Source organism: Bicyclus anynana, chromosome 11 (assembly GCF_947172395.1).
Source record: "Bicyclus anynana chromosome 11, ilBicAnyn1.1, whole genome shotgun sequence".
NCBI classification, from domain to species: Eukaryota; Metazoa; Arthropoda; class Insecta; order Lepidoptera; family Nymphalidae; genus Bicyclus; species Bicyclus anynana.
The window spans coordinates 5,024,674-5,052,529 of record NC_069093.1 but is presented as its reverse complement, the minus strand read 5'-3'; the positions used below and the strand labels follow the sequence as shown (position 1 = coordinate 5,052,529).

Genomic DNA, 27,856 nt, shown 5'->3' with positions numbered 1-27,856 from the left:
ATGCACCTCTTTTCAGTTAAGTGCATTTTAAGAAATTAAATATCACGTGTCTCAAACGGTGATGGAAAAACATTGTGAGGAACCTGCATAATTGAGAATTTTCTTAATTCTCTGCGTGTGTGAAGTCTGCCAATCCGCATTGGGCCAGCTTGGTGGTCTAAGGCCTAACCCCTCTCATTCTGAGAGGAGACTCGAGCTCAGCAGTAGGCCGGGTTGATAATGATGATGAAACCAAAGACATCACTCTTGATTGCAATGAAGTCACTGCGACACCGCACTGGACAAGGTCAAAGATCTCCGCCTCGTTTTATTTTATTACAAAAAATCAATATATTGTGAAGTGGAAAATTACTCGATACATACCGCTCTCACACACACTCGCACAATCACACACATGCGTTAACTTAAAACAATAAAAAAGATAACCAACCTGTATAAACGAAGGCAGCACTCAACAGAATCATATCTCCGGTGCAGAAAAGTCGGAGCGCGCCCCTAAACGCCTCCATTGGCCCTTCTGCTTCTTGCACTGGCACTATCTCGCTCTAGAAAACAATTAAGGCACGATTAGATTTTAATAATTATTAATTATTATTGATTTATTTAATTTATGAATTAACAACATAATAAATTTGTAAAGAAAATGCTTAAATGAGAGGAAATATAAATTAAAGAAAATCTAATTTATTACTTTTAGTTAGTTACATTAACCTATATTTAATGGACCAACATGACTTATAGTCTAATACAGAAAGGGATCAAAGTGGCTTGACTTAAGATGATAATTTTTGATTCTGCTACAATAATTATTTAGCAAACATTTGCAGTCCTGGATAAGCCTATACCTATGCTATTTAAGAAAATCCTTAGGGCATCCCGTCTATGGATGCACCAGAAACGGCAAAGAAAAAAGAATGAGCAATTTCAAAACATATTGTCATAACCTAATCATCTGTTAACATTTTTTATTAATTTCTTTGTAGTTCTTTCAACGACAGGGGGGCCTACAGATGAATATTGCTTAGGGCATAAAGTCAAATGACCTTAATTCGGCACTGGACATTTGTAATAGGTAATGACCGTAACCGATCCCGACACATTAATGCGTCTAATATCTACATTTTTCCATGAATAAACGACGGGACATGGATGCCGCTGGATGCTGGCGGCTCGAGACCGTTGTGCTTGGAGATCCATGCATGAGGCCTATGTCCAGCAGTGGACGTCTATCGTCTGATAATGATGATGATGAAACGATAGAAAAATTTTGAAGGCCCTATTTTCTTTTAATTCATACAATAGTTGCTGCAAAATCCAGGCTGGTACCAAAGATTTTACACTTAAAAGTATTTATTTCACACCAGAATACCTTGACCGATCCGCCTTAAGGCTTTTTAAGTGCGATATGCATACCCTTACAATCATAGCCAATTACTGAATACTTTATATGTCATTTGACCCTTATTTCATATACAGTCGAAAGTGTAAAGTTCAAAAGATTACTACTTACAACGCAAATGAAGATTTTATAACATAGTACGATAGATAGATTTATATAGGCAGGGGTCTTCAAAAATTTTGGACCTTGGATTTTCCAAAATGAGTTTATACCACCGACCAACATTTATTTATTACAAGTTTGATTTTTTTGGGCTTGGCGTACATTTTCAGGGGACGCAATTTTATTTTCAGATATATTTTTAGAGTAAATAGAGAAAGAAGAAACAAAACCTGACAAAAAACTAACAAAACATTTTTGTAGCAAATAAAATTATCTACAACTTTAGTCAAGTACGTTTTAGTTTTAGTCGAAGAACTAAAAATAATAAAACTTATAAGCGAAAATCGATGAAAGTAATTAATCTAAACCCCATGGGTTCATTAAGTTTACAAAGTAGATTTTCATAAACGTTATTTGAGTATTTCTCATTTCATCTATCTACGTCCGACCTAACGCCTACTCAGGTCAAAAACCCTGCGATCGCAGACACACAATACGTGGTTTTCTTGAACTTAGCGAAAAAAAATAATTGTACAACGGAATATCGAGACTACAGTACGTCGACCCTGACACACATATAACGAACTTTTATCATTTGTAGTTATATGTGTGCTAGCAGAGGCTCGCGACTTGAGATTTTTCCATTCATTTGCTACTTGAGGAACACGAACATATTATCGAAGAGTAAGACAAGACGTTGCAATGTCCCAAGGTGTTGGAATGTCAACCCCGCACTAGAAAGCGCAGTTTGTCTACCCTAAACCAGGTGGGTTGACGACATCAAGCAAGTCGCAGGGAGTCGCTGGATCTAGACTTCTCAGGATTGTGGTGTTTGAAATTCCCTAGAAAAGGCTTATGTCCTGCGGTGGACGTCCATCAGCTAATATGGTGATGATGATGAAATAAGACAAGAACGTTGGGCGTGCGGCGCGCAGGACGCAGCATGCTCACGACGCAGACGGCGGTCAGTGTGACAAACCTATAGCTCGTCCTTATCTTGACTTGATACTTGAAGAACGCGAACATATTGTCGAAGAATAAGACAAGACGTTGGGTCCCAAGGTGTTAGAATGTCAACCCCGCACTAGAAAACGCAGTTGGTCGACTCTACACCAGATGAGTTGACGACATCAAGCGAATCGAAGGGAGTCGCTGGATCCAGACTTCTCAGGATGGTGGTGTTTGGAAGTACCTTCCTAGAAAAGGCTTATGCCCTGCGGTGGACGTCCATCAGCTGATATGGTGATGATGATGAATAAGACAACAAAAGAAGTACCTTTACATCGTCAACGTTGGGTGTGCGGCGTACAGGATGCAGCATGACAGCATGCCTACGACGCTGACGGCGGTCAGCGCGCTAAACATATTTTTGGTGTCTTATCTTGACTGGCTACTTGATGAACGCGAACATATTATACTAGAAAGCGCAGTTGGTCGACTCTACACCAGATGAGTTGACGACATCACGCGAATTGAAGGGAGTCGCTGGATCCAGACTTCTCAGGATGGTGGTGTTTGGAAGTACCTTCCTAGAAAAGGCTTATGCCCTGCGGTGGACGTCCACCAGCTAATATGGGGATGATGTACGTACAACGGCCAACCACAAATGGCCAAGTGCGGAAAAGGCCCAGGAAAGAAGAAAGAAGGAGAAGATGATGATGATGAATAAGACAACAAAAGAAGTACCTTTACATCGTCAACGTTGGGCGTGCGGCGCGCAGGTCGCAGCATGACCAAGAACAGCATGCCCACGACGCAGACGGCGGTCAGCGCGCCGAAGACCACGTTGCGCGTCTCCACATCTATGTGCGTCTTGCCTTGGAACTTGATGAACACGAACAGGTTGCCGAAGAATAAGCTGGAAATAATATGTTTTCGTAAGTTATACTTGATGAAACAAGCACAAGGGCCACGTTGTTAAATGCTATATATCAGGGTTTCACAAAATGGGGTACGCGAACCCCTAGGGGTTCGCCATTTGACAGCAGGGAGTACGAGACAAAATTTACGTAATGGTGGCTTAATACTGATACCGAGTCAAAATTAAGATTGAAATTGTCCAAAATTACTCCTAACATTGAATCGATTTGCGAGAAAAATCAAGGGCACCCATCACATTATTATGGTACTTTATGTGTTACCTTTTATTCAAATAAAAACCTTATTTTCTTCAACAGTCAAATTTATTTTTTCTTTGGGGTTTCCCATTCGTTAGTAAAAGGTTCGCTGTCACTTGGAAATTTTAACAGGGTTTCGTGGAGCCGGAAGTTTGAGAAACCCTGCTATATATGATTCCTACGGGAATACGGGGTTGATACATAGCCTATAAGCCTTCTTAGACAAATGGACTATCTAACACTGAAAGAGTTTTTCAAATCGGACCAGTAATTACTAAGATTAGCGCGTTCAAGCAAACAAACAAACTCTTCAGCTTTAAAGTATTAGTATAGATTCCAACCGAAAGAATAGAGGCGCAAGTATCTGCATTTAGCAATTGCTTAAACATAAAGAGATGGAATATTTTTCTCAGTAGCTCTCGGCAGGGTAATAAGGCTGAGACGAGGTTCCGCATCTCGAAAGGTCTTTGCACCGCCCGACGATAACTGAGTTGATCTCGAATAAAAAATCAACAATAAACTTTGCGTTGATTAAAAAGGCGCGATGACTAGACTACTGTTTTTGCCGCCCGCACACCCACCTACATGCTGGATTCACAATGAGCAGTAAAACCGCTATAATATAGTAGCTATAGGAGCGTATACATCTTCGTGTTAATTTAGATTTTGTCATGACCATTGAGCCGTTTATAGACTAGACAATGAGACGTTTGCAAAAATATCGATATTATTGTGACCTTTGTCCTCAAAATTTAATAGATGCGGGAGACCCTACTATACGTTAGGTTTCGAGACAACTTTTACGGCAGGCGTCCACAAATCCCCATCGAACGCATCGTAAGCATCGCATCAAACGGATTTTAGTATTCTTTTACACGTCGGACGCATCGCATCAAACGGATTTTAGTATTTTTTTACGCGTCGGAGTATCGCATCAAACGGATTTTAGTATTCTTTGTACGGAAGGTACATACGATGCAAATCACTGGACGTCTACCATTACAATGCCAAAATACAAGTATATACTAAATATTCAGCTAGGTATGTCAAATTCCGAGGTGAACTTACCAAGATGACACAAGATGGGTCATCAAACAATTTTATGCCAAACGTCTTCAAAATGTTATTATAGAGTCACTCGGAAAACAGGGATATACCCCGACAATGATGATGCAAAAACTATAGTCTATTAAGTAGAAGGTGTAAAAACAAATAAGGAAATTCATTGTCGCATTTACAATTGGTTAGGTTTGAGGATAAAAGTTCTATCTTAGTATTATGGCTATAATACTTCTGCCTTTAATATTTTAGCCTAATTTAAACTTTCTGAGAAATTGTCGGTTTCATCCAATATTCCATGACTGACGAAATATTTTTTTCAAACAAACAAAAAATAATCTATAGGTACTAATTTTATAATAATTATAAAGTAGTGAACCATTTTGAAAATTCTTTTACCACTAAAAAGCCACGTTCTTTGTGAGTGTCCTAGGCGATATTTTATACTCACGAGAACGGGAACTATGCTGATGAAACTGCGAGGAGTCGGCTATTTCTATAATAACTTTTAATGAAAAATCATTAAAGTCAAGTGGCAAGAGACAGATACGAGTAGTTATTTCGTATTTGCCAATATGGAATACATATAATATGTAGGTATGTATTTGTGACATCTAATGTTCGTGCAAATATATTTCCCTTTGTCTCTTCAAATAGATGTATGCATAATGCATACAAGTCATACATTAACATATTATAGAAATAGCCGTAGACTACAATGGCTAATAATTTCCTCAGAGAAATGTTTAATGTACCTGCTCATACTTGTAAGTAGATTCTCTTGTAGATTCTTTTATATTCTCACTACTAGCCGACGCCGCGCGGTTTCATCCGCGTGGTTCCCGTTCCCGTAGGAATACCGGGATAATATATAGCCTAGCCATAATAGCCTTCCTCGATAAATGGGCTATCGAGGAAGGTTTTTTTTAAATTGGACCAGTAGTTCCTGAGATTAGCGCGTCAAATCAAACAAACAAACAAACCTCTTCAGCTTTATAATATTAGTATAGATAAGCTTGATTAGATATACGAGTAGTTTAAAAAACAAAAGCTTTCAAAATGGCGTCATGATATTAAAACAAGTAATAAATAAAGATTCGTTATCCTAGGAGTATTTGGCGAAAGTATCGTAAGCAATGATAGTATTTCTATTTTGCCCTATTACCCTAATAAGTACCTAAGTTTATTATTATTATATTCTTTACAAGTTAACCCTTGATTACAATCTCACCTGATGGTAAGTGATGATGCAGTCTATGATGGAAGCGGGCTAACTTGTTAGGAGGTGGATGAAAATCCCCACCCCTTTCGGTTTCTACACGGCATCGTACTGGAACGCTAAATTGCTTGGCGGTACGTCTTTGTCGGTAGGGTGGTAACTAGCCACGGCCGAAGCCTCCCACCAGCCAATTTTGTTTTCTTAAAGTACTCGGTAGTTTAGAAACCTAATGCTGTTAATAATATCATTCGGTACTACTCTCGCCAAACACTCGTGGGATTTAGAATCTTTATCAGTTTTATTATGACGTCATACATTTATGGTAACGAAGACTTAAGACTAAATACAATTTCTCATTCATGTAAATGACCAGTCAATACTCAATCATGATTCAACATCATGTACTTGTACAATGTTTTCTGTGATCATGTTAATAATGTCAACGACTGCATACAGTATCTTATTATTAAATTGTTGATGTTTAGGGTTAAAAGGTTAAAAAAACATGTTACATATTACTATAAAAAACACTTTGCGAATATCTGAGTATAAGCAGATTACATAATGATAGGTATAGTTTGTTTTAAAAACTTTCAAAACAGTTTCTTTCTGCGCATCAATGTTATTATCAGTGTAACTATATTAGTGGAAGATACGTATTAGAAACGATCTTTACCCATCTGTTTAATGGATGAAAAGTGTTTTAAATATCAAAAGTACGTCAAAAAATATATTGCGAATAGGTTGTTTAAAATGTATTTTATTCTACATAATATTTCTAATATCTATAGGCAGCGCGGGCCCGAAGCAAATTTTAAAGTAGAGCGAGATCCAATTAAGGCGCCTCTCCTGTTTGCTCCTAATAATATGTCGATATGAGACCTATAAAAAATTATGAGTGTAAACTAAAAGTGGAACGCGAAGATCTCTATCTTACTCTGGGGTGACCAATCTCGATCATACTCTGGGGTCTGGACCAATTAAAAAACAGTCGCAGTACCGTCTACAGTAGAGTAGGATTATCATTCAAGCGCTCTCTAGGATTTGGCGCCTGGAGCGACTGCTCCGTTCGCCGTATGGACGGTCCGGCCCTGTCTATAGGATCTAAGACGCACATGCACATAGCGCGTGCGCCAGTCATCTCGGTGGCGCGAACACCCTGAGATTTCCCCCTACCAAACGATGTCCAACACAGCTACAGAAGTTTCCAAGAAGACATCTCACCTGCATTGCAACATAGCCCAAAACACCCCCGAGTTCCTGGAGATGGTTTCGGCGTCGCTGTTCAGCGTCAGGTAGTTGCCCTGGCCGGTCCAGATGGCGGCCGCGCCTGCGCCGATCATCACACTCGCCACGTACAGCAGCCATGTGCGGGGGAAGAGGAACGTCACTATGAAGAATCTGCAAACAAAAAAAATAATTAAATATACAATAATGTTGAGTCAACTATTATTGTTCCGATAGTTGTTTCGGTCAATGGTCTAATAGCGAAAAGCTTCGACCGACAGCTTAAGAAGCTTTCGCTTAACTGTTGGATCAAGAGTCGGATACAGAAGGCAGTGATTCTTGAGACGGCGCGTATTGTGAGGACGTTCCTCACTCTGGAACCCTGACCACCATGGGCACTCAAATGTCCCGCAGCGGGAAGGTTGTTCTTTTTTATAAATTTTTAATAGTGTTTTGTATTATATTTTGTATTAGTAACATTGTTAAAAAATTTAAAATTTAGGACAAATAAATAAATGAGAGAACAATAAACCCCAACTGGCTTTATAATAATACAACCCCACTTTATATTAATACCAGCAACGCCCCGCGGTGTCAACCGCATCGTTCCCGTTGCTGTAAGAATACGATAAAAACAAACTTACAAAATGCTAATAAGTATAGCTGTAAAAGCTTCTATAGGTTTAAGAATTTCCATAATCGGTTCAGTAGATCTAGAGATTATCCCTACAACTTTACAAACACACAAACTTACAATCTCTGCCTATATGTAATATAGGTACGAGTAGGTAAACATAGATTAATACATTTCGTCACAGTTGTAGGAGTCACTCCCAAAGCCGCCTACGTAAAAACTGTAGGGAAATCCGGGAAATAATAATATACCTGTCACACCTACGCCGAATACAATGAAACCTATTATGTCAAACGATTAAGAATGTAGGGCATGCCAAAGAATTGGACATTCATCACTCATGTGTATCATCACCTTTACTGCTACTAAACATACTAGGCTTCTTACAGTGTCACTTCAATTTCGCGACTCGTTGAGTTAAGCAGTCGTTTTGGTTCTTTTACAACATAATTTAAAGGAATAACACAAAAGTCACCATTTTAGTCAGCGTCTTTTCGCATTTTTTTTAATGTTAATTTTCTACATTAAATAGGTTTTTAATGAGGAAATGGTTTACCTTTTAAAATAAGAAGGCCCGTTCCTCCCGACCCCTCTTATTTTAAAAGGTAAATTCTCAACTAGCAGAGAAAAACGCTTCTAATGGCCAACTAATTTCGCTTTGAATTAGTGTATCATTAAAACTTTAACTAGTTTAAACAAATACTTCAAAGTATGAGATGATTGCTCTAGACTCTAGAGGAATGTAGTATATATAGTAATGAGTAGTAGTGCAGCAATCCTGGGCCTGTAGCCATGTGTCATGTCTTTTTCTACAAACGCTAACACTTCGAAAATCAACAATGTGTGGGAATGACATTCACTATCAACAAGTCACGTAATCAAGTTGTCGATCGGATCTGTCATTCCCATACATTTTGCTATTTTTCGAAACGTTAGCGTTTGTAGAAAGAGAATCGACGTGCCACAAGGTTATCTACAGACTACTTACTAGAAAATTACAGAAATTAGATTAAAAAAGTTACACTGATTTTACCTACTTCGCTTTAAACCTCATCAGTTAACTATTTAACTTACAAGTTATAAGAGAAAAAAAATACCATTGTTCTGCATTACTAGGTCAGTTATTATTATTGCTTATAATAATAATTTCCTGCAGATATTTGACACTCTGTTGACAGTTTAATCGAGAAGAAAAACAATGGAAGCAATAAGGAAATGTGAATAACTTCCCCCTCAATTAACAAAAGGCCTTAGACTGATTCTAATAACATTTTTTCTAGGCACAGGTATTGCTTTCAGCTTTGCTTGCGTTTTGTTCGATGTTACGCTATGTCTATTTAAGTTAATGTAACAGACAGACATTCATAATATTAGGATATTGATTTATTATTATAACAACACCTTCTACTTCAAGCAGTCAGAAAATACCACCTGACTAGATATGCCATTATAATGCCGTGTAGTAACCAATCTGGATTATCGGTTTATGAAAATCTTCTATCTATTTTGCGTGATATTCCAGTGGATATGACCTCTGCCTTCGATTCGGAAAGCGAGGTTTGGATCTGAGGCATGCACCTCCAACTTTTCATTTATGTGCATTTTAAGAAACTAAATATCACGTGTCTCAAACAACCTTCAAGTTATCTTAATTCTCTACGTATATGAAGTCTGCCAATCCGCATTGGGCAAGTGTGGTGGACTTAAGACCTCATCCCTCTCATTCTGAAAGGAGACTCGTGCTCAACAGTGACTCGAATATGGGTTGTTAGTGATGATCTATTTTAAGAATAATGCTCTTATTATCTGTATCGTAGAAGTACTTTATCAATCAAGCGCTAACTTTTCGTTAAACAAAGGACTATTAATACTAGTTTTAGGGCCAAGAGTCAACATTTTCAATTAGATTTAACCAACAATAACAATAAATGATGTAATTAAACAGGACGCTTATTATCAGTTGTTGACAGTAAGTATCTACTGACTATACAGTTATAAACGTTGACCGCTAAATAGGCGTTGAACATCTTAACAATAACAAAAACATTTAGCGAAAACACTTAATTATAAGACATTTCAATTTGGTGTCTAGAGTTTTTAAATACATTACACTAAGTTATTTGCAGAAATAAATAGATGGATGGACTTGGTTGGAGAAATAAATTGTTGGGCCAATTGGAATACAATCGCCAATTACAGTACAATCATTTGGCGCAGGATATGTAAGGAACATTAATATTGTGTTAAAATGAGCTGTCATGTGCTGGTGTTAAGATTTCAGCATCATCATTATCAGCCGATAGACGTCCTCTGCTGGACATAGGCCTATTGCATGGACCTCCAAGAAAGCATCCAGCGGTTCCCTGCAACCCGCTTGATATCCTTGGTCCCCCGGACCCCCCACAAATTCTCTGGTTTCCTCACGATGTTTTCCTTCACCGTTTGTGAACGTAATATTTAATTTCTTAAAATTCACACAGCTGAAAAGTTGGAGGTGCATGCCCCGGACCAGATTCGAACCCACACCTTCCGGAATCGGAGACAGAAGTCATATTCACTGGGCTCTTTTGTTTCTCGTCCCCCTAGATGGGATGTTCTAAGCACTTATGAGGTTATAGGCTAATCTAACACTGGCTGTGGTACTTTACCACCATACACATTTCTTTCTTTGTTATAAAGAGCTCTACTGCTACTCAAAAGAGTTCTAGAACTGTCTGTTATAACGGTTTTCAAACGGAATTTTCCTCGAAATCGTGAATAGCTCTAACGCTATTCATTAGGTTACGTGACATGGGTTTTAGAAAGAAAAAAGTGAACACCAGTTCATCCTTGTTTGGTAATCTTTGCGTATCAATCTCAATGAAACAAAGACTATATTTTGCTCAAAGCTAAGTAATTTGTGCAAATGAGTATTAGAACTAATTTATTATTAATATAGGTACTTACCCATGTCTTAAATTGTTAAAAAAGTGGTAGAAGTTTATTATTTACTATACGAATGAGATATTTTAGATAAAGATAGATCTTGATTTAAAAAAAAAATAACCTTCCCCTTTATGGTTTACGGATGGTGAATACGGAGTACGTAAACTCTTTTGCATCTCAGCCTTCGCTAACTTTCGCTTTAATCGTTAATTAAGCATCCGCATATTATCCCAACACTTTCGTAGTAGCCGAAGCCTCCATTTTTTACGTCGGCATACAAACTAAGTATAGTGACTATAAATTTTGTGCTACGAAGGACTCGTGCACTTTACATAATTAAACTAATATTTGACAAAACAAGCAGATGGTTTACCTGATGGTAAATAAAAAAAAGCTATCGCCTATAACAGAGGACACTTTCGCAGATACATAAAGTATAACCACAGAACAAACACATGTATATGTGTACACTGTACACAAAACAAGTAAATCCTATCCTATCCTACTAATATCTATCTAATATAATCTACTAATCCTATAATACTAAACGCGAAAATTTGTTTGGATGTTTGTTACTCTTTAACGGCGCAACTACTAAACCGAATTAGCTGAAATTTGGAATGGAGATTTTACTCTAGATTAACACATAGGTTATCCCAAAAAAAATCATGGTTAACGAGGGATTTGTGAAAAACTAAATTTCATGCGGACGAAGTCGCGGGCGTCCGCTAGTAGTCTATAATACAAATCCTCCTCTCGCCCAGCCGAAGCATTACGCAGAAATGAATGGAAACTGTCAAATATTTTAAAAAATATCGCAAATTACAACTTCACTTTAACTTATGCTAAATATGAGAATATCACTGACTTACGCTCATAAATAAGTCCTTTCAAAAGTCGGTCAAAAACACCAACGCGAAGACGAAGTTGCGGATATCCGCAAGTGTATGTGTCCGAGGTCGCACAAAAATCGTGCGCATCGCGCGAAGGCGTTGCTGTGACGTTGGAAACAAAATGGGTGTGTCAAAACCCGTAAACCTTGAGTCGCTACATGACTCGACTCTAGTGAACGTACGTACAGTGAACTATAGTATGCGCATTATCATCTGAGTCGTCCGGTCATAAAAGTCAAAAAAGATAGGAATGTGCAGCGCGCCTACCTGCGCACCCTAATTATCGATAAACGGCTACCTGCGCACGTGCTAATGATGAGTCAATAATGATTTGGACGATTCTGATTGGTCGGTTTCTAATGTAATTGCATTGCGTATTTTTTTTGCTATAAATGTGTTTACTGCAATTAAATAAATACATTCATGTGTTACTCGTTGCGCACTATGGATACTAATATATAATAAATTTGGCAGAAGACGAAGATTCTGATGATGAAGACTCAGATAAAGATTAATTTTATTTAGTTAATAATTATATAATATGAAATATGTATTATATTAAATCAAATATTGTTAATTTTTTTAATTTTGTGAACAAGATACGATAATAAACTTTACTTATCGATAATATGTCTTTCATTGTTACACCCTTCACTAGACGGCTCCATAAGACCCATAAGTGCAAGCGAGATAGATATAGAGAAATGATTTATGGCCCTAAGACTCAGTTGTTAATGCTATTAGTATAGATCACTTGCGTCCGTGCTTTACCTTTTGTAATTAATATCTACAAGTACTGCACTCACTACACTGTGGAATGTCTATTTTCAAAATGTATTATAAGGTCAGGCTTTTGCCTCATTAATTCTTTGACCCTACATTAATTAGTAATCAATCAAATTAAACATGACATAAATAGTAAAAGCTTGGAAGGCTTAAGGTGGTCGTAATAAATTCTAGTAATTGTACTATTTTATTCAGGAAGTTTTGTACCGATTACGTAATTGAGAAAGTTTGGAAAACAATAACTAAATAATACATCAAATATATGTAACTAGGCTAGCGGTCAACGGTCGAACGTATAATTATTAAGTTAAATATAAATATCATGAAATAAATTCTGCAAATTGTGCTATCAAATATGTATTAGCTAGGTTATGTCATGGCCAAAATAATCTTATCGAAGTGAAAATTGAGGAATTCTATTACAATTTTCTCATATCCTGTATGCTAATGAATAAGAAAGTTATTCTACTATTATAACATGTATAAGGAAAAAGTCTTCATTTTGATTTGAGTGGTTGCTTTTATTAAGAAGGCCTACTTTCCAAGGCTCTATTATTTAATGAATCTTTTCAGTAGTGTTCCATTTTTCTCTTTTATAAGGTAAAGGTACCAAAATTCTATTAAGAGCTTGATAATAGCAAAAAGAACGTTCACAACATAAAGAAACTTGAAAGCACTAAACCAACAAATCAAATTGTCAATTGAGTATACCTTTAATAATATAATAAAGGTAGCTTCAAAATCTACTATAAACCGGGAACCAGTGATAGATCTAATTTAATTACTTTAGTAGAGCTTACTAACTTGGAAAAAATCTACGAAACATAGCAAATACATAATGTTAGAAAACAATGCACGTTATCATATATAATCATAGTATAAAAGTAGTAGTAGTAATAGGTAGTGTAATCATAGTATAAAACAAATAAATAAAACTTGGTAAAAGAAATAGAACAGATACTTCCGGGACAATTGGTAATTCGTAAATTACATGTTAAAGAAGATCGGAAACATGTAGACAACTATAATACTTTTATCAAGAGATAAAACACAATATATTCAAATAAAAATTATTTTGCACTATTTTGTTTTACAAGTACCCAGTTGTCCTTCTCATAAGTAGACAACTTATAAAAACACTTGTAAACTAAGTAGATCTTGAAAGATTATCTTATTATCAGCTGATATATCTTTTCATTGGTTAAATACTTCAAAAATCTAGTTATATAATCAAATCCTTGATCTATTACGCTAGCCAGAAGATAGATAACATTGCGTCATTTCATTGAATCTAGATTAATTATTATTATCGGTCATAAATTAACTCTTGAACTGTCATCTATTTGACTAGAGGAAGGAAAAATAAAATACTTACAGAACTAGAAAGTGATCGTGACAGCGTTTGCACAAACGCCTGGTTTTTCCAATTCTAATAAAAAGATTTCAAATTCTCAGACTATTTTAGAAAATCTAAGATCTTTTAAGATACATATTTCAGATTTATAGTTTTCTATTTCTACTATTCTAGGGAAAACAAGAAACCTAAGACTAACATACAACACTACTAAAATATACACATTTTATCAGTAATAGATACAGTAGTAATACACAGCGTACAGATAATAATTGGGTAAAATGTTAGGGTATAGGTATTCTGTGAATATTAGAAGAAGCTTCTGTTGTAATACTGTCAAAGATTTTATAAGATTTGCATCGCTCTACTATGACAACGAAAAAGCAATAAGCAAAGGATGTTGATGATTCTCCAAATATTTAGTTAAAGATTTATGTAAAAACGTAATAAATAATAACTATACGTTTATATACGCAATTCAAGTAACTTCAAACGAAATTAAAAGAAGAAATGTCCCAAATTGTAATGTAACTGTACAAAGTGAAAAAGCCTAGGTTAAAAATTCACCATGATACACAATTAAAATGCAAGCAACAGCTTTAAGAGTAACGGTCCCCTATCGATCCCATTCTATGAATTTAACTCGCTGAGCCTTCAGAATTCATAAAAACTTGATAACTTATTATTGGTACGAATAGATATAATTATTATTAGGGTCACGCCCGTATACATAATTTACATTTTTCATAGTCAATACAAATTATGGTCTGATAACTATCAATCAGAAACGAGGGAAAATACCGTTGAAATACTTTGTATTGTAATAGTATAATTTAAACTACGTAGGCAGTTTAAAAAGGAAGTGATTTTCACTGTGTATAATTTTTTTTGGAAAATAGTGCACGCATTGCAAGATAGATGAAAAAAGAAATAATGAGCAATTTGAAATTAATAATTAAGAAAGATTGAGAACAAAAATTTAAGAAAGAAGAATTTTAAATTATTTGATAGAAATATAGAGCAACGAAAATATGAAGTACAATATCAATCATAAGACTGAAGTATCTAGAAATGCTGTTTTCATTAACAATGTATTATTATGTAACAAAAAGCGTAATTAGACGTAATGATGTTGTAATAGCTAAGCTGATAAAAAAACAGTTTTACGCAACGCCCCCGTCCGGACAAATTACTTGTTCGTAGCGCTGAACCATATCAAATCTCGGAATTATTTGCAGTTTACAGTGTATGTAAGATAATTATTACTGATAATATTTTAAATAAAAAATTATCTAATATATAAAATCTCGGGGCACGGTGTAAGTTGTCGCATCTCTTCCAAACCGGCTCGATCATTTAATGCTCTTTTTTATCGAAATTTACATGGTACAACGTTAGTGGGGTCAGCTACTAAGAGTACATAGGAATACCATAGAACAATGAAATAAATAGTCCGTATTAACATTAGAGTTTAGGATTCTTGATTACTCTAATCAAAGTAGGAACTAAAAACGTAGACTTTTTTAGCCACGACCACATTCAGACTAAACGGACTAGAGAGTAATTTGTAAAAATGAGTATTGAAATCGGTATGAGGATATAAAGAAATGTCTTAAAAACCAAACTGATCAACAAATCAAACATCGTGTCGAAGATCGTAGAACAACATTGTAATAAGGAATCACAATGCCTTATTAGGGATATCACGAAATCTATGTTCAACAGGTATTGTCAGTTGTTACAATACTACATACAGAGTACCTACACTTTAATGTTAGATAACGTAACGCGTAGGGTGCGAATAGATGGTGAAAGCTGTTTTCTATGCCATCATATTTTGGTTTATGTGACTTATGTCGGGCAATTGAATATAATCCTTCAAACATATTGTAAAGACCTTAAAAATAAACTTAATGTTTTGAAATTTCTGAATTATTTTAATTTCTTTAAAGTATGATGTAAAATATACCTTTACTTTCAGACGCTAGCAGGAAATAATAACATAAAATACGACTGCGGAATGCGAAAAAAATAGCAATAGAAAAGACTATCTACTTGATAAGTTTACTTTAACAACCAGGAAATTCAAGACAAGTAACTTTCTTGTATAAGGTAAATAACGGAAGAAATATCAAAATAATAGTTAATAAATGTACGCTGTAATTGCTTGAACTAGGTCTGTTGTAATAGGAGCATTGCACAACTTGGATTTATTAGAACGTACCTGCAACGTAATCGCCCTCGGTAGCCAGTACATGGACAGTTAAAGCGAATTAATCTGATCTTTGTAGATAACGCAAAAGTAATAAAATATTATCACTTACTTTTAAAACTTAAGTAGATTGCCCATCTGTACAATATATAATATTCATATAGAGCCTGTGATACTCATATTTATAAAAGGTAAAGGTTTGTTAGTGGCAACTTTGGAGTCAAGTCTAATTTTGTAGATTCCAAGTACTATTGCAAAAATACATAGCCATATATTCTGAATTTAAAAGTCATACAAGTAAGTTATGAGGTTTATAATATTTAGTAGTTCGAATTGCCTGTTTAGATGGCTCCTCCAGTAGTTTTTATTTTACAGCAGTAACAAAATGTATGATTTTGTCTAGTAAATCTATAAACGTATAAAAAGCGCTGCCTACTTCATTATTAATTCAATATTGGTAACAAGACTATAAAAACGTGTCTGCCATTATTAAAACATCTACGTCGTTTTTATGCTTGCCTTTATCGGCAGGTAGAGATCTGCTTTGCTTTTCTAGTCAATTAGATCACCACCTTTTTTGAGTTTTTCGACTAAAATAAGGAAATTTGGAACTATTTATTTGTTTTAAGTACGCTAATAACCGTAAAATATCAAAGGCTAACGGTTCTCAGACAAGATCATTTCCAAATTGATGTCTAAGGTTTATTTTGTTAATAAAACCAGATAAGTGCGAGTAGGACTCGCCCACCGAAGGTTCCGAAGAAATAATTCTTATTCAGGTCACAGGTTCAGGTCACAGGCCTTTTGAAGGGACTTCCAAACATCACGATCTTTAGCCTCCTGCATGTCGTCAGTCAACCTAGTCGACCAACACTGCATTTTCTAGTGCGGGGTCGCCATTCCAACACCTTGGGACCCCAACGGCCATAGGCTCTTCGAAGTATGTGCCCCGTCTATTGCCACTTCAGCTTCGCGAATATTTTTTTAGACCTGAGTAAATAAGGTTACAATTTCTATACCTCGAGAGTCGTGATAGCCCAGTGGATATGATCTCTGCCTCCGATTCCGGAGGGTGTGGGTTCGAATCCGGTACGGGGCATGCACCTCCAACTTTTCAGTTGTGTGCATTTTAAGAAATTAAATTTCACGTGTCTCAAACGGTGAAGGAAAACATCGTGAGGAAACCTACATACCAGAGAATTTCTTAATTCTCTGCGTGTGTGAAGTCTGCCAATCCGCATTGGGCCAGCGTGGTGGACTATTGGCCTAACCCCTCTCATTATGAGAGGAGACTCGAGCTCAGCAGTGAGCCATATATATGGGTTGATAACGTTCTATACCTCTACGAATTCCCCAGAGACAATCGGACAACAAAGTTATCATTTAAGGGTTCCTTTTTCCTTTAGGGGTACGGAATCCTAAAAATAAGCACTGAACATCATCTCACATTTATTGTAGTCAACGTTAGCATAGTTTACTTTAAATTCTAAATATCACACGACTACGGAATGTGTCTGAATAAAGTTTGGTCAATGTTCTCTTGAAGGTCAATGCGTGCTGATAAAGTTTCTAGAGGCGTTTCTATTTCGACTAACTTATTAAATTAATTTTAAACCAAGTATGTAACAAGTATTTAGTTATCAATACTTTTTAATATTGTGTTGAGTATTAAGAATAGGGATGATGACAGTTTTTTAAATTGTATATAAATTAAGAGTATACTAATAGTAAAGCAATTTTGTAAAAGGAACAGGGTATCTGCGATCATTACTTTCGGAGCTACAGGGATTTAAAGAGTCAGATTTGCGGCGCTGCCGCGGGTCCCTGAAAAACGCCCCATACAAAATGGCTCGAAAAAATGACGTCATAGGCAATGTAATGATCGTTAGATTTGTATGCGCGTTCAAACAAAATTACTAATATCTTTGTTATTTGTGCGTTTATCTTTATAGTTCATATATTAAAAAATGTCACATTTAATGTAAGGAAGCTAAAACTGTATGAATTTTCATCTAATTACGAAAAAAAAATTTGAGTAGTTTTTGAAATTTTATAATCTCATTTATTTTGCAAATATCCAGACAATCTTTGCTTTTTATGTATAAATTAGTTAACATTGACCTTATTTACCCGAATGTATCATAAAAATCAATATATTCAAACCTAGTCATCATCCCCATTACACCTATAACGTTGCCTATCTCCTTGCCAATAATAACTATCATGTAATTAACTCTATTAATGGCATTCAGTTGCGCCTTCATACAACAGTTTTCATTTGTTTTATGTTAAATAATAATAATCTAGTCAGCCTGAACCTAAATAACTAATTTCTTTTCCAATAAAGAGTGTAGCCTGGCTATGTAGTGGACCGTTATAATGTACTGAAAATGATAATGATGATGATAAATAATAAAACAGACTAGCGGACGCCCGCGACTTCGTCCGCACGAATTTCAGTTTTAACAAATCCCACGGGAATCATGATTTTTTCCGGGATAAAAAGTAGCATATGTATTAATTCAGAGTAAAATCTATTTCCACTCCAAATTTCAACCAAATCGCTTTAGTAGCTGCAGCGTAAAGGAGGAACAAACAAATAAAGATACACACAAACTTTCGCCTTTATAATATTAGTGTGATACTTACAAATAAGTTAGTGCACCAATCATCATCGCGCCTCTAGGCCCAGTGATGGTGATTATCGAAGGAGCCATCCAGTTGCAGATGGCGAGGGTGGCATAGATGATAGCGAGCGAGGTGTAGCCATCGCCGACGAAATTAGGATCATCTTGTGTTATACTGTCCAGTATGGTTTTCTGGGAACAAAAAACACACGTGTTTATTGTCTATTTTTTTTCAATTTATCCTTAAAACAATTGAGACTCTATGTAAAAATGTCATCCGGTGCTTACTGGTGGATGTCACAGTAGGTAAATAACATTTTGTTAGTTGAATTGAATAGGTTGATAATAAAGACCAACTTCGTTGTTAGTGACGAATAAATAAATTTTAGTTTTGGCATTCTAACATAAAGTTCAAATTCGAATAAGACATGTTATAAGCGAAAAGTTCGTCGACGAGTTTATAATACCAGAATCGCACAACAGAGTTAATTACAATTTGTATTACAAGTTTAATCAACTCATATTCACTGCTGAGCTCGAGTCTCCTCTCCGAATTAGAGGGATTAGGCCAATAGTCCACCACGTTGGCCTAATGCGGATTGGCAGACTTCACACACGCAGAGAATTTTCTTAAGCCTCTGGTGTGCAGGTTTCTTTACGATGTTTTCCTTCATCGTTTGAGACACGTGATATTTAATTTCTTAAAATGAACAAAATTCAAACCTATGAATCCGATAGGATATCCACTAGGCTATCACGGCTCACACGTTTAATAAGTGTGTGAAAAGGTTACTTACACGTGTAATACAAATTGTAATTACTAGTTGTACTAAATTATTCTATACTTGGTTAAGTAGTGAAGATTGTGATTATTTGACACGTGATGTGCATTTTGTTTGGCTTTGTGTTACATCCATGTGTCGCTTATTTCTATTTACAATTGTGTTCAAAGACAATTAATTGTTCATATCTATGCAAAGTACGTAACACGTAAACCGAGTGCCATAAAATACTATATTTATTATGACAACTTTCCGTGAATTGATGTTTTCTACATTGTACAGGAAAATGGAGATAATTATAATGTCGTAGCAAATGGTATCCTAAACTTGATCTGCAAGATATTTGACCTTCGGAAACCAGTACCTAACTAAAGAAGATTTTGTGTTGCCGTAAACTAGTTTGACATTAATTACGTATGCCTTTATTTTATTGTAAGACTTAATCTCTTACTGATTACAAAGGTACATTTTATTTTCTCTTATTTATTTATCCTATTTTTTAAATTTTTAACAATGTTGATAAAATACTAAATATATGGGACAATTGAGTGCCCAAGCAACCGGTGGTCAGGGTTCCAGAGTGAGGGACCTCCTCACAATACGCGCCGTCTCAAGAATAACTGCCTTCTGTATTCGACCCTTGATCCAACAGTTCAGCGAAAGCTTCTTAAGGTGTATGCTTTTTGCTATATGACCGTTGACTGAAACGACTATCGGTTAAATAATTAAAATATCTCGTGAGCAAGGTCCAAGACCAAGATATTTTAATACTTTTTCAGCTCTGATTAAGAAGGTACATATTATTGAGAAAAGCGAAAATTCATTAAACTTAAACAGCATTATATTAACTAACGTATCATTTAGTACAAAATTAATCAACGTTAATTCGCTTTAGATTAACATAAGCTACTGGACGGCTATTTACGAGTACCTAGCTTCTGGTATAGGTTATGCAATCGTTATCATAATTAGGTCAGACTTAGATTTCTACTTCATCGTAATTAATCGAATGATACAGCTTTTCTTCCACTTTATAAGTTTTCTAAACCAATCCTTACATAATGCTATGCTTTTCTTCTTGAAACTTTGATAGATGAATGCACAGATGAGATTTATCAAGTTTAGAGTACATTCAATAGAATAAAAAAGTCAAAATACTTTATTTATGACACAGAAAGCGTTTTACAATCATCTAAAGTTCATAATCAATTTGAAATGCTTGTTTTAAATTTGAGATATGTGTAAGACGCATTAGGTCAAAGATTACCATAACCAATTGCAACGAAGTGAATTAACCATTCGACATTAATTCAAATCAGCTGCATGCCTACTTTGAAATCCAGAACAAGGTGCTCAAGAACATGAGGACATACGGTATTTACCATATTATGCATAATTTCAATTAATAATAATAAGTGAGATTGTTGCAAAACTGACAAGTTGTTTGCAACATTTAAGTGCCATCCGTGTCCAATGAATCATGTTGCAACTGATTGAAAAGGACAGAATGACCAAAATTGGACAAACCCAAATTTGGTGACTATCGAAGGAGTAGGAAAAATAACACATTAATAACGTAACATTAACTTGGTAAGAAATCGGATTTTATTGCCTTTTATATTAATAAATGTTGCAACGATCTCAAACAATAACCGAATTCGGTGTTGTTTCGAAATCTTTAATGCACTAATCGAATACGGATTATTTTGAAATTTGATAGCTGTAGAATCAGAAATATTTTGTCTTTATTAGTCTTTTACAGGGCTATTGTAACTAATAATATATTTATACAGAATACAATATTTTATCTCGAACTATATATATTCAAAAGAAAATTTAGGCGTGATATGTCGAGAACATTTGAATGTATTTGGCATTTTTAACACCAAACAACAGTTTGATCGTAACCTTTTCCACAGTGGCGTTACTGACATTTACAAAAAACCTTGAATCGTATTAAATAATGCTATCGACATCCTATTAAACAATCTAATATCCTATTTTTAAAGATAACACGTTATCAATTATTGATATGGTACATACAGGATACAGATCTTGTAAAATAATTATCAAATCTGTAGAATCAATCGATTTTTACGAGATTACGTTAAAAACCAAAGCAAACCTGAATTTGCGATAGTCGCAGTCGGCTTAATTAAACTTAACTGATAATACTGTCAATATTACATGACATGTTATTGAAAAATATAATGTACCCTTGAAATGTTGGTATCACACCAATAAATCGGTTTGACCTAAATTGAATAATCCTTGATTTTATCGACAAGTAAGTAGCTGTATAAGTATAACAAACGGTGATGTTATCAGCAATTGCGGATAATGTTGAAGTTAATTAAGATTTATGGTGGAGTCAACAAAATACATGAGATATGAGAAACGTATCGTTATAAAGCATTATACTCATTTAGAGCCCCCTTCAAACAAACTTCAAATAACTTTGAAAAAAGATTGAAGTGATAACCAACAATTTGAAGTGTTAAACAGTTTTAATTGGTTGAACTAAGTTAAATGATCCTTTTTATGCCATCCGTAGCAATGCCGTCCAAGTGGCCTTATATGAAAATATAGAACGAAACTAATTATGGGATATTAGCAAATTACACGCAATCATTTTCATTAGGAATTACTTTAAAATCTCTAGTACTTAGATCTCATTTATGTCTGATTTCTATTTCAGCAATAAATTGGATTGTAAAAACAAAAACAAAGTTTCGTTTTGCGTTTCCCTTCATCAACGCTTATTTATTTCTGATTTCACACATATTTGCTGCTGCATTTTACAGTAATTACTCTTGCACAGTTACTTCATGGATTTGAAAATAGTCGCCCAGGAAATTTCTTAAAAGTCATAAAACTTAGCGTAGATTTTTTATTTAGCGCTTTACTTGTTAATTTATGTTACAAAACACTGTAATCATAACGGACACCCTTTGCATGACAAAAGGCGTTATAAAGGACATGCCATTACAATATATTTCCACTTTTACAATTCTCCAATGCAGTTACTTCACGCGACAAACATTTCACAAGATCGTACATTCCTCAAGGTAATTCGAGTCGTTGTATCGTGATACTAGTACAGCATTTGGCATAGCTTGTGGTTACCGCAGCGTGCGATTTGAGGCGATTTGGCGTTAATAGCCTTTCGGTCTTACTAATAAATGTTGCACAGTGAAAAGTTGTCCACCGCACATTTCTCTCTTTCTGTAATTGCTGATTTTACACTTGAAAGAAGAAGATAGAGCATTGTGTAATCATACAACTACTATTTGATGACAGTTTTATTGATGTAGAATAGGAGGTTGCGCGAGATACTATTATATATAAAATTAGTTCACTGAAAAAACACCAATAACTTTCTTTTGATGCTTTCTAAAATAATACTATTGTTTGCACTTGTAATGGAATGCAAATAATTTGTTCTGTTGTTTGATAAGGACACTTGACCGTTATTTTCAAATATCTACAAATCCAAACAAATAAATTGAGAGCATTGAGAAGTATGAATAGAATATCACTGAATGACAGCGTAAGAAATCATATAACAAGAGAACGTTGTGGTATAAAAGAAGATGTAATGGCTAAAATTCAGAAAGATAATTATGGGTTTACAGAGGAGACTAATAAAAGATAAGGTGAGGATAAATGGAAGGGAAAGGCCAAAGGCTCAGTTCATTACAAATGTGTCCTTTAAAGGTTCCAGGTTCCTGATAAATGTTAATGTGTTTGTTTATTCAATGATATCGATTCGTCCCGCATATGATGCGTCCATGGATCCTTTTCGAACGCTGTCATTTAAAAAATCTTTACAGAATTGAAATACAGGAAAAGCTGCGTTGATTAGGAAGAATTTGGTCCTATGTCAAAAACTTCCATGCCTTGATATGCTCTAAAACTAAACCCAGTTTCAAGGTATTCGTAGTCGTAGGTATGGTATGGTCCAAGCTTCTAGTGCACTCTGAAGTTGGAATCCCACTGGAATATGTTTTTATAAATAAAAATAAAAAATTTGTAAGTCTGAGATGTCCACGCTACGCCTCGTGTTCAGACACTTGAAATCTTTAGACATACTGTCATTGACCTTTTTGGTTTAGGTAAGTCCGGATAATCGAAGTCTCCATTGAGTCTACATTGTAGAATTTAGTACTTAAGTAGGCTTTATTATACTTGAGATCTCAGATCAGGATTTCAAAAAAGAACAATTTATGTGCGGGCGAAGCCGCAGGCGTCCGGAAGTGCAGTAATTGATTGTAATAAAAATATCACTACTAAGAATAATGATTGTGATAAATTTAGTGCATGTTTGACAGCAAAGTTACGTCAATAAACAACAGAAAAATTGTATTACACAAGCGCAAACTCGCAAAGCGACGCCGATCATCGCAAATCTCGGACAATGATCTCAAATTCTCAATAAGTAAGTGTTACATAATTGCAACATAATATATGGGCATGACTTGGTAAGTTGTTAGGGTCATGTATCACAGGGTTTATTGCAAAAATAAGTCATATCTCAATGTTGCAATCAAGAAGCTTATTGGCTGCAATAAGAACCTTTGATTTCTTGACCTACTTAAAGTTAAAAACAGATATAATCTGTACTTTACTCGTACATAAAGCGCCATGAGGTAAATAACCAAGTAGTGAGTTAAAGTTACATGTCTCACGCTTTCTTCTATTCTGACCAAAGTTAAACAACTACAATGACTTTTACTAGTTTCCTAGATAACCTTACTAAATCCAACGTAACGTAGAAACAACTAACTGGAATATAGTGCTGAAAATATATTGTCGGTCAATGTCTTTATGTTTGCCAAATTACTTGATTAAACTATATTTCCGTTTTTTTTTTTGTAAATAATAATAATACACTTCGCCAATAGGAATTTAATCGGAATAATATTGTTTATTGTATTTATATTCACGGCTAAACAAAAAATACCCAAGATCTAAAGTAAACGTTTAGCACAATTTTCATTTTCTCTAATTATTATTATCTATAGTGCTATCCAAATTAAATTGAGAACTATTAATGGACAACTCCAAAATATTGTTATCCAGTCCACGGACATGGATGGCCTACGCAGAACGCAAATAGGTATATCCATATTTTAGTTCCCAATTGCGTTAAAATCTCAAGTAGCTTTGTCGTGGCAATGATCAGTCAGATGCAAAATATTTTAAAATGAAAAATCAGTAGCTGATTACGAAAGTGCAAACTTGACGTTAAGTGGTATCTTTTCTAAGATGAAAACGCTGTAATCAGAGTGCAAAGAGTTTACCCCCAATTGGCCTTTTGTCAGCAAAGTAGCGGAACGCCATTTCCTTGTTTAGTGTTTGATCGAATTACTTGTACATTGATTGGAAGAAGTCATCTATAAAATAATTCTGAGTAGGTATTTATTTGTGATGGTCCTATGGTTATTATCAGACGATTTGAGGATCCTGAAAATAAGTATTGATGGTCCCATGTCAAGTCAGGATCTGACGTCTTGAAGAAATCGAGCGAACTTTTAAAATTTTTTGTGGGTTGTAAAGCTTGAAGTCTTTTTTGCAAAAAATATCATTACTTAAGGAAAAAGTTTTATAAATACGAGTACTTCCTCATACCATCTCTTTCCATGCCATTAAGAGGCTTTCTAAATTATATCACGTATAATATAAATATTTTAAAAGAGTTGCAATAAAATGTCGTCCCTCTTTCACGCATTGTGAGGTTATTGGCTTATGCTAAACAGGAGACCCTTATTTGAAATGTTTATTATAGTTTTTTTGACAGCATGATTTTGTGTTTTTGTGTTACAGGGAAAATGGAGGTTCAGTTTGAATTGTATGGGATTACGAATATAATATTTCATCGCTGTTTACTGGCAATGTTGTGTTGACCCAATACAAGGTTCATTGTGTCGAATGAGCGTATTAAATAATTTGAATGATATTTTTAAACGACTCCTCTGGCACAGTTGGTGCTGTGGTTCTCGACAGTCACGTCCTGGGTTTGAGTCACAGCTCGGGTTGGCTTAGGATTTTAAATATTTTAATTGGCTTAGGTCTGGTCGGGTTACCTGCAAAGACGTATTGCTAAGCGATTTAGTTTAATGTTGTGTTGCAATGGATTTCTATCCATATGGATAGAATAAACCTCTAACAAGTAAGCTCGGTTGTACCTTAGACTGTATCCTTTATCAAGGTTGTGCCAAATATGACAGCGGTGTTCTGATGCATAGACTACATTTGATTTTTGACTTGCCTATATGTTCTGGGTATCAGACACTACAATAGTGTTAATTGTCATTGAATAGAAAAAGGTCTGGCCGTCTCATGCTCTTAGACCATAAGTTATGACGGTAAGACCACGTAGAATGATGAAAGGTTGCATAATCTATGTTACCGAACGCCAAAAAAGACCAAGCGATATTTCATTCAATATAACATTAGCGAATATTGAATGGCAGACGGGCGTGGTGTTAATTCGATTATAACGATGTGCGTTATTAAAATCTCTTTATAGTTACAAATTTACCGCTTGATATAAAACGTAATTTGTTTTTTTAATTGTTAATACAATGTTCTACTTATTTAACCAATAGTTAAACAGCAAATCACAGATCAGATTAATGATAAGAAAGGGAAAGTTAATATGTAAGTTTGTATGTTTGTTATGTTGCAACTACTAAACTAAATTGTCGAAACTTTGGAATTGAGACAAAAATACACTGAATTTCAGATAAACCCTGAATTAACACTTTTATTAGGCTAGTTTTTAAATTCAGATAAACTCTGAATTAACACTTTTATTAGACTAGTTTTAAATTTCGGATAAACCCTGAATTAACACTTTTATTAGGCTAGTTTTTAAATTGAGATAAACTCTGAATTAACATTTCTATTAGGCTAGTTTTTAATTTCGGATAAACCCTGAATTAACACTTTTATTAGGCTAGTTTTTAATTACAGATAAACCCTGAATTAACACTTTTATTAGGCTAGTTTTTAATTTCAGATAAACCCTGAATTAACACTTTTATTAGGCTAGTTTTAAATTTCGGATAAACCCTGAATTAACACTTTTATTAGGCTAGTTTTTAATTTCAGATAAACCCTGAATTAACACTTTTATTAGGCTAGTTTTTAATCTATACTTTCTATACTAATATACAAAGCTGAGGAGCTTGTTTGTTTGTTTGATTGAACCCGCTAATCTCAGGAACTACGAGTCTGATTTGAATAATTCTTTCAGTGTTAGATAGCCCATTTATCGAGGATGCTATAGGCTATATATTAACCCCGTATTCTTACACGAACGGGGGTTTCACGCGGGTAAAACCGCGCGGCTAATCTTAATATAAAAACGCAAAAGGCCATTTATCACGAAATCTCGAAAACCGCTCGATGTACAGGGATGGTAGGTAGTTTATAGTTAGTAGGTATCCGCTAAGAACGTATTTTGCGATAGGGCCGGATTAAGGAGCTCTAACGGCGGGCAAAGTCGCGGGCGTCCGCTAGTCTTACTATATAACACTAGCAGACGCCACGCGGTTTCACCCGCGTAGTTCCCTTTCCTGTAGGAATATGGTGATAAAATATAGCATAGAGCACTCGGGTATACCTGAGTTCACTCTAGTGTAGCTTCCCTAGAGTGAAAGAGTTTTTTTTAAATCATTTTAGTAGTTTCGGAGCTCATTCAATGCAAACAAGCAAACAATAAAATCTTTATAAAATTAGTATAGAAAACGGATTGTTTTCGACCCAGGACTTAAACCCAAGACTTTGTGATCCGAAACCACATAGACTAACCACTGGTCCAATAAGGCAGTTCTTTAGTGATATTTAGGAATACCAACAATAAACATTTAAATTCATATAGTAGGTGTCTATAAGGATTACTGACATTTTTGCGCGTAAATCGGTACCTATAGACGCACGTAAATGTCATAGGTTTACGACACCTCTGGAATGTTCTCACCAGGCATTTTAAGGTTTATATGATGATAAGCCAATACCCAATACCCTGGATTGTTTATTAACCCAATTTTTAAAAAAAAGTCGAAGATTTTTTTCCACATTTGCATGACTATTTATGCGGCGGCTTAGACCAACCATGGCCTGGAGAATTGCCACTTCATTTGTGCCTCTACATTTTTGTCAAGTAATAATATAAAGAGGTAATACTTATTGGATTTGTTTGTTTGTTTGTTACAATTACTCTTAAAAACTTCTTGATACTTTTAAAAACTCTTTCACCATTAAAAATTTCACAGGAAGGCAGTTTAAAGTTAGTAGGTGTCCGCTAAGAATGAATTTTGCGATGGGGCTGGGTTATGGAGGTCTAAGGGCAGACCGAGAAATTGCAGGTATCCGCTAGTGTAAGTAGTAAATGACTTAAACTAAAGCTAAATTTGATGTGCAATGTTTATCAACAAACAAATTAAATATGAAGGTAGATAATCTTTTTTACATAAAAATGGAACCAACTTCAAAGACATATTTCAGTTATTT

At 35.1% G+C, this 27,856-nt stretch overlaps 1 protein-coding gene across 1 annotated transcript in view; it reads right to left on the bottom strand.

Moving 5' to 3' along the window:
* Positions 1-27,856, bottom strand: part of LOC112044778 (UNC93-like protein MFSD11) — a 42,996-nt gene that overhangs the window by 13,606 nt on the left and 1,534 nt on the right. The window contains exons 2-5 of the mRNA XM_024080732.2: positions 18,577-18,746; positions 7,121-7,297; positions 3,188-3,359; positions 431-545 (exon numbers count right to left, since the gene is read on the bottom strand). Coding sequence (XP_023936500.1) covers positions 431-545; positions 3,188-3,359; positions 7,121-7,297; positions 18,577-18,746 — 634 coding nt within the window. The remainder of the gene's footprint in view (positions 1-430; positions 546-3,187; positions 3,360-7,120; positions 7,298-18,576; positions 18,747-27,856) is intronic.